This window comes from Eulemur rufifrons, chromosome 6 (assembly GCF_041146395.1).
Source record: "Eulemur rufifrons isolate Redbay chromosome 6, OSU_ERuf_1, whole genome shotgun sequence".
Taxonomy (NCBI): Eukaryota; Metazoa; Chordata; class Mammalia; order Primates; family Lemuridae; genus Eulemur; species Eulemur rufifrons.
Genome location: NC_090988.1, coordinates 101,370,958 through 101,383,668, shown reverse-complemented (window position 1 = coordinate 101,383,668; position 12,711 = coordinate 101,370,958). Strand labels below are relative to the sequence as shown.

The window sequence follows — 12,711 nt, the reverse complement described above, 5'->3', positions numbered from 1 at the left end:
GGAAACCAAAAAATTAGTGTAATTTTATTGCAGTATTTGCTTTGTTGCTATGTTCTGGAACTAAACCCACAATATTTCTGAGGCATGCCTGTACTTAGTATTCTGGTAGCATTAGAAGAATGGTGCTTTGAGGTTGGACATGGTGGCTCATGCCTGTGACCCCACACTTTGGGAGGATGAGGTGGGAGAATTGCTTGAGCCCAGGAGTTCAAGACCAGCCTGAGCAACCTAGCAAGACCCCATGGCTACAAAAAATTTAAAAATTAGCCATCCGTGGTGGTGTCTGCCTCTAGTCCCAGCTACTTGAGAAGCTGAGGCAGGAGGATTGCTTAAGCCCAGGAGTTTAAGGTTGCAGTGAGCTATGATCCATGCCACTGCCCTCCAGCCTGGCGACAGAGCAGTAGCAAGACCCTGTCTCTTTAAAAAAAAAAAAGAAGAAGAAGAAGAATAGAATTTTGCTTTGTTCTACATTCTTGAAGGAAACCATTCATTTTTATTTTTAGTTTTTAAAATTGTGGTTAAATACAGATACTATGTAATTTACCATATTAAAAGTATATAATTCAGCGGCATTATGTGTACTTACAGTAACCAGCCATCACCAACAATTCTAGAACTATCTGGTTCTAGAATTTTTTCATCACCCCAACAGAAACTCCATACCCATTAAGTAATCATTCCCATTCCTTCCTCCCCTTATCCCCGGCAACAACTCATCTACTTTCTGTCTAATGTGTATATTTCATATAAACGGAATTGTATAATATGTAGCCTTTTGTGTATGGCTTCTTTCATATAGCATGTTTTCAAGGTTAACCCTTATATCGTGTATTACTATAGAACTTCATTCCTTTTTATGGCTGAATAATATTTCTTTGTATGGATAGACCACATTTTATTTATCTGTTCATCTAGTGATATACTTTGATCTATTTTTGCCTTCGGCTGTTGTGAATAGTGCTACCTTGAATATTCATGTACAAGCTTTTGTTTGAACACCTGTTTTAGATATATACCTAGGAGTGGAATTGCTGAGTCATGTGGTTATTCTGTTTAATTTATTGAGGAACTGCCAACCTGATTTTCATAGCATCTGCACCATTTTACATTTACACCAGTAATGTATGAGGGTCCCAATTTCTCTGCATCCTTGCCAGCACTTGTTATTTTCCAATTTTTAAGTAATAGCCATCCTAGTGGGTATGAAGTAGTATCTTATGGCAGTTTGGAGTTGGCATTCACTTTTTTTTCCAAAATATGAAAGATATGTTCAGTCCATTGCCCTACATCATCAGTTATTTATTTATTTATTTATTGAGACGAGGGTCTCGCTCTTGCTCAGGCTGGTCTCGAACTCCTGAGCTCAAATGATCCGACTGCCTCAGCCTCCCAGGTGCTAGGATTATAGGCGTGAGCCACCGTGCCCGGCCATCAGTTACATTTTTATGTATATTCTGCCCTGTGCACTTCACTGTGGCAGTATTCTCCTCTTGATGATTATCTCATCTCTTTACTAGACTGTAAATTCCTTGAAGGCAAGGGATCAGGTTCTGATAATACCTGTTATATCCACAAGACCAGGTGTATAGTAGGTGTTCATCAGTCGTACAAGTCAGACAGTATTGACAGCTTTTTTATTCTCTCTCTCCCACCCTTGATCATCATTTTCTGAATCTTTTAGCTTATGCTGTTGCCTCTTCTTGGAATTGTCCCTGTTGATTCTTTTCGGAATTCTATTTATTCTTCCCCCTGTTTCTCCTAAAGCCTTTTCTGATTGGCGTAATGAAAATATAATATTCTCTTTTTGTTTCCGCTGTGCAATTGAGGACCAGCTTTGTGCTGAACATTTTACTTCATTGACTTTAAATCTTCCCAGCGGCCCACAATGTAATACTAACCCTCAAGAAGATATTAAGATTCAGAGAAGTTACATAACCTGCCCAAGTAGTATTAGAGCTAAGATTTAAACTTAGGTCTCTTTGGCTTCAAAGCTATTGTCCTGTCCTACTACTATTTTATGCTAACTCTTGTGGCATTCTGCATTTTGTTGTACTTACTATAGTTAGTTGAGACTCTGTTATAAATATTTGTGTCCATCATGGTGTCTTTATCATTCTGTAAATATTTGTGGAATGAATGAAAGGAGGCTTTTATATTAGAAATAATTATGAACAGGTTTGGGAAATAACCCTATGGATCAAGGAATGATTTATTTGATAACAACTAGCTAAATAACCTAGGTAAATAACCCTATGGATCAAGAGTGGATAAATTCACATTCAGTCTACTACCCACTAACTAGTAGATCTATTTAAATTATGGGATAGATTAGGTCGATCTTCAGACCTGCATCAAAGCAGTATAGCTCAGCGGATTAGAGCATTGACTCTAGAATTAGGCTTCCTGGGTTCTTGTCCTGCTTTGTCTTGCAAGTTACCTAACACATATTTTCTCATGTATGAAATGGAGATTAGTACTTAGCATTTAGAATTGTTAAGATTAAGTGAGATATCAAATAAAAGATTCAACAACTGACATTGTAGTAAACCAGCTGTAGGCTGGCCAATGGAAAGCTGTGAGAAACAAAAAGAAAAAGAAAAATTTAAAAAAAAAAATAGGCCATAGGGAGTGATTTTGTTTTTCACATTTCCTGTTGTCTTTCCCATTTTCTGTGATATTACCCATGTTGAGTGAGAACTTTCTCCTTGTCTATTACTAAAAATAAGAAAGGGGAGTTTGTTTCTTTCCCCTGTGTTTTATATTCCTAATATATTTAAGGATTTAGTGGCTCGCCAGAGATGATCGATGCATCTTTCATGGCAGGGAGTCGTCGCATGGTGGATGTCATGGATGTGAACACACAGAAAGGCATTGAAATGACCATGGCTCAGTGGACACGCTACTATGAGACCCCAGAGGAGGAGCGAGAGAAACTCTATAATGTCATCAGCCTAGAATTTAGCCATACCAGGCTGGAGAACATGGTGCAGAGGCCCTCCACGGTTAGTCTAATCATTTTCTCCATGTTGTCATTGTCACCAAAAGAGTTATTTTTATACTGGGAGAATTTATAAATTTCTGCACATACCAAGATTAAGCTGAAGGTAAACAAGACTATTTGATAAGAATAATTTGTATTTCTAGAAGACTCTGCATTTTCTTTGAGATGATGTAGCAAGTTAACCTTAATAGTTGCTCCTCATTTTGCTTATTTCTTCCATGTCATTGATGATCCTTTCTAAATACTCTCCCACAGTTAACATCTGGGTGTCCACAGGACAACTGCCTTATATAATGCACAGATTGTATGTATTTGTCTAGCTACACACTGTAATGGAAATAAATGATCAAATATATAGATGTTGTTATAAAGCTTACCAGATACATGTTTTTTACAACTGTAAGTTAGTTAGTTATGACATCAACACTGTGCTGAATTCATGTTGTTTTGCTCTCACACTTTATCTACCTGGAGCTGTTTCTTTACCTACCTGGAGTTCAGTGGTTGGGTACAGACACTTGAAGGTACAGGACATGCTATGGTTTAGTGTAAAATGTTAAAATAGTTTCATACTGCATTCACTTTTTTTTCAGCAAGTATTATTTAAAACAGATTCCTAAACTTTGATAACATTATTTTGGAAATTTTAACATGTATTTACATTTAATCTGTACAACTTACCTTTGAGGTAATTATCTTAGTTTTATAGATGAGTTCCAGGGCCTTGCATAATCTTTCAAAAACATGAAAGACATGGAGTTTCTGATTCCTAACCTAGTAGTTTCTATAATACATAGCCTATGTGAGACTACAAATCCATATTGGATTTATTTCTTTTTTGGTTTTTGTTTGTTTAACTTTTGGCATCTTAGCTGCTCTCACAGTGGTATTTCTTTTGGTGAGTTTACAGCTACCTTTCAGATAGCACCTTTTATTAGACCAAAAAATACAGTAAATTATGCCAGTTGACATAGAAGAGAATATTTGGACACTACTATATCATTTAATGACCCCATTTTTTATTAATACTGATTACAATTATGGTGATGGAACCATTAGTCTTTATTCTTATTTAATAATTATTTCTAGAATGTTTGCCTAGTGACCCTAAGATTCACCAACAGATTGTTTTAATTTGATTATAATTAAATTATAGTCTTTTAACGTATATTTCACAAAATTCTATTTTTCTTAACTTTAAAATTCTCTTTAACCCCAACCCTTCCTTTCGAGCCTAAATGTTTCCTCCATTTTAAAGGTGGATTTCATTGACTGGGTAGACAACATGTGGCCAAGGCACTTGAAGGAAAGTCAGACTGAATCAACAAATGCCATCTTGGAGATGCAGTACCCTAAAGTTCAGAAGTAAGTGACGTACCCTGCATTTTCCTCAATGTGCCATAGAAGACCAAAGTGATAGTAAGGAATGGTTCCTCTCTTACGAGCTTTGTTCTATGTGCTGAATGATCAAAAAGATGAATTATTTAAAGAGTAGACTTTGCAATTCCAAAAGGAAGAGTGTGTGTGAACATAGCATATAATCACATGATTAAAGGAAAAAAAAAACCTATAACCTCTGATAATGTGATGACTTGAAATTGCATTCCTCTCACCTATCAGGAGTTGATTAGGTGAAAGGTTGAGGGAGTACACAAGGGGAGAGTGTAGCATTTCGGTGGGACAGGTCCTCTTTTTTTCATCAGTACACTAATGCTGCTGCTTTTTTTGGGTCAGGTACTGTCTAATGAGTGTTCGAGGCTGCTATACTGACTTCCATGTGGACTTTGGTGGTACCTCTGTTTGGTATCACATCCATCAAGGGGGAAAGGTACGGTCATAGTTGTGATAGGGGTTGGAATCTGAAGTTGGTTATATGACTTTGCTTTGGTTCATGTATGGTTAATATACACTGGAAATGAATCTGTTAGGAAATTGTCCCTATTCGTATCTGGAAAGAAATGTAAATTAACTTGACCTTCTTGGCTAGTATTCAGTAGGAATTAGTATTCATCTAGTCCACTGTCATTACACCAATATTGGCATAGTACTTAGTAAGTCTCAACAGTCGTATTTCTAGATTCGCAAAACAGAGTTCCCCAAATGAAGCCAAGAAAGTGATTTTAGGAGGACAAGATAATTCCTGTACTTGGAAATGTAGTAACATGTTGGAAAAGAACATAAAATTTAGATAGATTGACAATGAAATCAGCGAATTAAAATCCAAACGAACTTCTCCTGTTATGGAGGCATTGGTCTCAAATGTGACCAAAGGAAACCTTGGGTCCTTTTTGAGGATGTAAATATAAATATGTTTTGGAGGACTGTCCTCATTCATAAAGAATTACATTCCAGCTTGTCAGAATATTTCTGAATGCTACATAAGAATGGAAATCTAGAAATAATACCAGAGGTGTATAGTATTATACTCTATTGTTACCCTTTTTTCCTTTACTAGAGTGTATTCATTTGTGAGTGAAAAGTTAGAACTAGAATGAAAACATGGCCGGGCGCGGTGGCTCACGCCTGTAATCCTAGCACTCTGGGAGGCCGAGGTGGGCGGATCGTTTGAGCTCAGGAGTTCGAGACCAGCCTGAGCAAGAGCGAGACCCCATCTCTACTAAAAATAGAAAGAAATTATATGGACAGCTAAAAATATATATAGAAAAAATTAGCCGGGCATGGTGGTGCATGCCTGTAGTCCCAGCTACTCGAGAGGCTGAGACAGGAGGATCGCTTGAGCTCAGGAGTTTGAGGTTGCTATGAGCTAGGCTAACGCCACGGCACTCACTCTAGCCTGGGCAACAGAGTGAGACTCTGTCTCAAAAAAAAAAAAAAAAAAAAAAGAACTAGAATGAAAACAGATAATACTTTGTAAAATGTGAAGTCTTACTCTAGAATGACCATACCTCCAAATCCAAAAAATCATGTTGTTTACTTTAGATACGTTTAAGTCCTGTTGGTCTTAATTATTACCTTGGGAACAGAGCAACCCGGACCAGTCTTTTGAAGATACGGTACCCAACTGACTGTGCTTTTTAGGACCCTAGAAGTCAGTCAGGGGTGTACAAAGGACTACCTAGGTAATGAACCAAATGCCCCTCTTCTCTCTGAGTCCTGGATGGGTTCTGGGTTCTGCAGTCAAACCCCAGGGAAGCCCTAATGCTGTTTGATCAAGTAGAGAACAAGAAAGATCTACTTCCCTGGGACTTCTAGAGTTTCCCAAATAGTCAAGTTCTATAGGCTGGGAGAATTGCTAGTCTGTCTTCTACCTGGTAGTCTTAACTTTGTACCTGTTTATCAGTTGAGGGAGATGACTGGGTCATGTCAATGGCTGTTAACAGACTGAAGTTTTTTAACTCACAGGTCTTCTGGCTCATCCCCCCTACAGCCCACAACCTGGAGCTGTACGAGAATTGGCTGCTGTCAGGGAAACAGGGAGACATCTTTCTGGGTGACCGGGTGTCAGATTGCCAGCGCATTGAGCTCAAGCAGGGCTATACCTTCGTCATTCCCTCAGGTAAGCGAAATGGGGAAAAGTGGGTTGTTTAGCCACTTCCTTTTCTTAAAAAGAAATTAATGAATTACCACCAAGAGTGGTTATGATGCTGGGTGGAGAAAAAACAATGGTGTCTTTTCCTGTCATTATAGAGTATTTTTAAAAGCAGTGGTTTTTCCAATAAAGAAGTATCTGAATTGCCAGCAAAGGCTTTTCAGTTCTACACATTTGGGCCCCACATTAGCTTTAGTAATTCAGAATGTCTATGGATAGGACCTGTTCTGCAGGTGATATATGACCTACTGAGATGAAGAGCTACCTTCTAGGGAATGGCTGTGAAGGCTAGACTGCTGAATCAGGAATATTTTTGATCAAGTCATTAGTTCCAAAATAAGTGCTTATGGAAGAGCACGTGGCAGGGCACAGTGGCTCATGCCTGTCATCCCAGCATTTTGGGAAGCCGAGATGGGAGGATCGCTTGAGTCCAGGAGTTCCATACCAGCCTGAGCAGCATAATGAGACTCTGGCTCTACAAAAAATAGAAAAGAAAATTAGCCGGGCATGGTGGCACATGCCTGTAATCCCAGCTACTCAGGAGACTGAGGCAGGAGGATCACTTGAGCCCAGGAGTTAGTGAGTTGTGACAACACCACTGTGCTCTAGATAGGACAACAGACCCTGTTTCCAAAAAAAAAAAACTCACAGATTTTGGAGTCACAGACCTGTATTAGAATTCTGATGATACATTTACCTGCTAGATACCACTTTACTCAAATATTTAAATCAGTGTCTCATTTTGTTGTGAGGAGTAAATGAGGATACATGTAAACTATCTTGTACAGAGCTGGCTCATAGTTGGTGCTCCAGTAAATGGTAGCATTTATTAAAAGTTTATTAAGTGCTAAACACTTTACATGTATCTCTCATTTAATGCTCACCAACGACAATATGAGATATAATTTATCTTGGTTTTAAAAAGGAAATTGAGGCTGTGAGAGATTAATTTGACCAACCACTATGTAGCAGAATCAGAGTGAAGAGTGTGATATAGGGTCTTATACTGAGAGAGCCTTATTGTAATGTGTGCTTTCAGCCACTGCCCTCCATTCCCTTTCTTCTAGGCTGGATTCATGCTGTGTATACTCCTACAGACACGTTAGTGTTTGGAGGTAATTTTTTGCATAGCTTCAACATCCCCATGCAATTAAAAATATACAACATTGAAGATAGGACACGGGTAAGTAATTTTATGTAACAATTGAATGTGAAGAGGTTTACTGCATTTAAGACAGATGTTGCAAGTAATTCATTGATAGTTTGTCAAAACTTCAGTTTTTCTTTAAGTTAACATACAGTGTTGACATTTTTGGAAACAGAGAAATATAAAATTTTTTATTTTTCTTAAAAGGATTTACATGCTTGGTTTGGGAGACTCTAATTCTTTAAGGTTCTTAGTATCTTGGGTTTTTATAGGGCCAAAAATGGACATCTGGTAATTTTTTGAGCCATGTTTTTCATTTTTGTTCTCATAGAAGAATTTGGTATAATGGAGTTTATCAACTCAGGTTTAACAACTTTAAATTCGTGTGTCTTTTTTTTACTCTGATTACTGTGATTATGGTCAGTGAATCATTATGGTGCCTATTTTGAAAATTTAGTTTGGTTTAGGAGCTACATATCACCTGATATACAAAATTGATACTGTTGGAGTTACAGGAATTGCCCTATTAATAGAATTAAGAGAAGAAACACTGCTTTTCCAAAATATTTTATAACAGTGAATTTCTGCTTTTCTGTTAAGAGTAAAGTAATGAAACTATAAAGGATAATAGTTTAGTAAGTTTGACCTTATAATAAAAGTATATCTGCAAAAATAGGTAAAATGCTTCAAACAAGAAAAATATATATAATTTTATAGTAAAATATTCTTGTTTAATTTATCTTAGGAGGTAACTCTACCCACCTGTTATAAAATTCAGTCTGAAAATTAGTTTTTTGAATACATTCCTCTTTTGTGGCTAAAGATACCCAGGGCTTAATTGGTTCAGTTTCACAGAAGGAAGAAGAAATACATATTCAGTAACATAAATAAAATAAGCACCTTATCTCCAAAAAGTTTCCTGCAAATGCTTAGACTAATAATAAATGATCCTGATATACCTAATTCCTAGACTTTATTTATTAGAAAGTGTCAAATTTCAGGCCAGGCACAGTGGCTGACGCCTGTAATCCTAACACTCCGGAAGGCCAAGGCAAGAGGATTGCTTGAGGTCAGGAGTTTGAGACCAGCCTGAACAAGAGGGAGACCCCATCTCTACTAAAAATAGAAAAAATTAGCCGGGCATGGTGATGCATACACATAGTCCCAGCTACTTGGGAGGCTGAGGCAGGAGGATCACTTGAGATCAGGAATTTGAGGTTGCTGTGAGCTAGGCTGACACCATGGCTCTCTAGCTCTGGCAACAAAGAAAGACTGTCTCCAAAAAAAAAAAAGAGAGAGACAAGAAAATGTCAAATTTCAGTAAACCCTAACCATATTTTTCTTTTTTTTTTTTTTTTGTATGGTTTAATTATTTCTTTCCAAATAAGGAATCTTTCTGTTTTGCTATAAAATTTCATTGGGTCCCCTACATATGTACACACAGCAATTTTTTTATTGCTTTCCATAACCACCCTTTTATGTGCCAATACCAACCTGCCATCCATTTAATATATTACTAATCTCTATAAACTTACAAAGTTTAATTTAAAAGAGAATATATACAGAATGTTTTGCAAAAAGAAATATAAAGCATGTTGTAAATAAGGCAATGTTTTGATTACTTTTGCCATACCAGTATAGAAATTTACTATTTGAACTTAAGTGTTGGTAATTATTCTGATAGTGCTTAAAGGCTCAGTAATTTTGTAATGAGGATTTATTAAAAATCTTTCAAAAAAAATTCTAACCAAGTCTTAGAAATTGATATGCTCTGTGCTTTTTGGCAGCATAGGTAAAATGTAATGAGGGCAGGTTAGGTGTGTGATATCTTGGCTGTTATTAATACAGTCTCATGAGTTATAAGTAAAAACTCAAAATTTTACTGCCATTATTTTATATTTTCATCCCTTTTTTATTTCCTTCTTTTCTACCTTCTTGTTTATTTATTTATTTGTTTGTATTTTTTTTTAGAAATGAGGGCTTGCTCTGTCACTTGGACTGGAGTGAGTGCAGTGGCCTGATCATAGCTCACTGTAACCTCGAACTACTGAGCCCAAGCAATCCTCCTGCTTCAGCCTCCAGAGTAGCCACGACTATAGACACGGGCCACCATGACCAGCTAATTTTTTAATTTTTTTTTTTTTTTTGGTACAGATCCCGCCTTGGTCCCCCAAAATGCTGGGCTTGCAGGCGTGAGCCACTGCACTGGCCTTACTTGACTTTTAAGTAAGGGAATAACCCTTCTAGTTGTTAAAGCTATAGCCACATAAGAGACCCAGATTCAGGGTCTGGCTACTCTACATTGGAAAACTAATTAGGGCTGACTATGAAAAATATGCCTCTCTATCCTCGCAATGAGGAAATGATCTCCTCATTCCTTAATGATGCCCTATGACCTTGCGAAGGCTTTTGAAAGGGGAGTCTTATGCGGTTCTCCTTGATTCAGGAAAACAACCTGATACAGTGCTTTTAAAAAGGGGTAGATGAGGTCATCTCTTCAGGATGGGAACAGTCTCAGGAGTTGCATGTTCACAATGATCTTGAAAGTATTGTTTGGCTTCTTCTTTTGAAAGATGGCCTCTCTAAAAGAAGGGGGCAAAATATATTTAGGATAGTCTCCATTATTGATTTTTGTAACTGATTAGTCCATGCTGATTTTCCTTGAGTATGGCAGATCTAAAGGATGTGTCTTTTTAGTATTATCCAGCTGAAAAAATAATAAAAGTGCTATTTGTGGGAGAATAGAAAGAAAACTCATATTACTTTTGGAAGAGAATGGAAAGAAAACTAAAGACAGTGGTTGATTAGGCCATATGGAACATTAATTTGATTTTTAGACATACCATCTTGGCAAAGTACAAAGTATGAGGGAGGCAAACTGAGAGCTGATGGTGGGGAAAGTACCAGTCTTATGTCCTAAACTAGACACAGCTTGAGAATGAGTCTCTAATCAGTCATACTTTAATATATGTAATGACATTATATGAACATGCAACTTCATCTCATGTCCTGTTTTTCCATTAGATTCTTTGTTCCATGGCCTTCTGATTCAGAGTAAAGCTATAGTATATAGCAAGAGTGCTTGGCATGCCTTTGTATCCAAGAACCCTAAAATAATGTCCTTAAGTAATTTGTGTCTTTCTGTAACATTTTACTTTTTATCCCAAAACCGAAAATTTCTTTTTGATGCTTTCCCACTCATTGGTGGTTCTAAATGGTCTTTTCAAGTACCCATTGTCTTTAGCGATTGTTTCCCAAGACCAACATTTTCTGAATTAACAGATCAACTTAAGTTCTTGCTTCATATGCCAATCTGGGTTTGCAGGTTGACGGGTGAGAGTTCTTCCTGGGTTAATGACTGTAATAATTCAGTTTTTTGTACTCTTTTTCCTTGAAAATTGTCATCACTTTGCTTTTCTTATTATTGTATTTCTGTGTAGGTTCCAAATAAGTTTCGATATCCATTCTACTATGAGATGTGTTGGTATGTGTTGGAGCGCTATGTGTACTGTATAACCAACCGCTCCCACTTAACTAAGGAATTTCAGAAAGAATCCCTCAGCATGGGTAAGTTTTCTGCCTGTATAAACTTTTTTGTGTTTTGGTTTTTTTTTTTTCTTTTTTGAGACAAAGTCTCTTGCTGTCACCCAGAGCTAGAGTCACCCTCAGTCCTAAGGGGTGCTTAGGGTGCTTTCACATATTGGGTGAGCATTTATTTTCAAATGAGAATATAAACTATGGGTAAAGTTATGCAGTAAAAGGCAAATCCTAAAGCACAAAGTTATCTTGCTTGAAGATTCAATAGACGCATGTGATTCGAGGATATTACAGTGTTGGCTCCTTGCCAGTTTAAAACCTGGAACAGTCTGGGCTGGGCGCGGTGGCTCACACCTGTAATCCTAGCACTCTGGGAAGCCGAGGCGGGAGGATTGCTTGAGCTCAGGAGTTCGAGACCAGCCTGAGCAAGAGTGAGACCCCCCCGCCTCTACTATAAATAGAAAGAAACTAGCCAAACAACTAAAAATAGAAAAAATTAGCCGGACATGGTGGTGTGTGCCTATAGTCCCAGCTACCTGGGAGGCTGAGGCAGGAGCATCCCTTGAGCCCAGGAGTTTGAGATTGCTGTGAGCTAGGCTGACGCCATGGCACTCTAACCAAGGCAGCAGAGCAAGACTCTGTCTCCAGAAAAACCCCCACAAATATATAATCAAAGTCATACACATATGCATAGAAAAAGGTGGAAAGAAAATACATTACACTGTTTAGTGTTTATCCCAGGGTAGAGGGATAGGGATGACTTATTTACTTCTTTGCACCTTCTTGCATTTTCTAAATTATTGATAGCAAACATGTATTACTTTCATAATAATGAAAAAGACCAGAGGCCAGGTGGGGTGACTCACACCTGTAATCCTAGCACTCTGGGAGGCGAGGCAGGAGGATCGCTTGAGGTCAGGAGTTTGAGACCAGCCTGAGCAAGAGTGAGACCCCCATCTCTACAAAAAATAGAAAAGTTAATTGGGTACGGTGGTGTGCGCCTGTAGTCCCAGCTACTCAGGAGGCTAAGGTAGGAGGATCGCTTGAGCCAAGGAGTGTGAGGTTGCAGTGAGCTATGATTATGCCACTGTACTCTATCCCAGGCAATAGAGCGAGACCCTGTCTCAAAAAAAAAAAAAAAAAAAAAGACCAGTGAATATTATCTCTGTGTTACAACTGTCAAAATCTTCCTTTTTGGTCGCTCACGCCTGTAATCCTAGCACTCTGGGAGGCCAAGGCAGGAGGATTGCTTGAGGTCTGGAGTTTGAGACCAGCTTCAGCAAGAGTGAGACCCCATCTCTACTAAAAAGATAGAAAGAAATTAGCCAGGCAACTAAAAATAGAAAAAATTAGCTGGGCATAGTGATGCATGCCTGTAGTACCAGCTACTTGGGAAACTGAGGCAGGAGGATCCCTTGAGCCTAGGAGTTTGAGGTTGCTGTGAGCTAGGCTGACGCCACAGCACTCTAGCCCCGG

At 38.1% G+C, this 12,711-nt stretch overlaps 1 protein-coding gene across 3 annotated transcripts in view; it reads left to right on the top strand.

Annotated features, from left to right (window-relative positions):
* Positions 1-12,711, top strand: part of KDM2A (lysine demethylase 2A) — a 112,945-nt gene that overhangs the window by 76,035 nt on the left and 24,199 nt on the right. For 2 of the 3 annotated variants that reach the window (XM_069471763.1, XM_069471764.1), the window contains exons 6-11: positions 2,824-3,002; positions 4,260-4,366; positions 4,736-4,829; positions 6,365-6,518; positions 7,619-7,734; positions 11,139-11,265. In XM_069471763.1, the coding sequence (XP_069327864.1) occupies positions 2,824-3,002; positions 4,260-4,366; positions 4,736-4,829; positions 6,365-6,518; positions 7,619-7,734; positions 11,139-11,265 (777 nt within the window). The remainder of the gene's footprint in view (positions 1-2,823; positions 3,003-4,259; positions 4,367-4,735; positions 4,830-6,364; positions 6,519-7,618; positions 7,735-11,138; positions 11,266-12,711) is intronic. The other variant, XM_069471762.1, reaches the window with a different exon arrangement.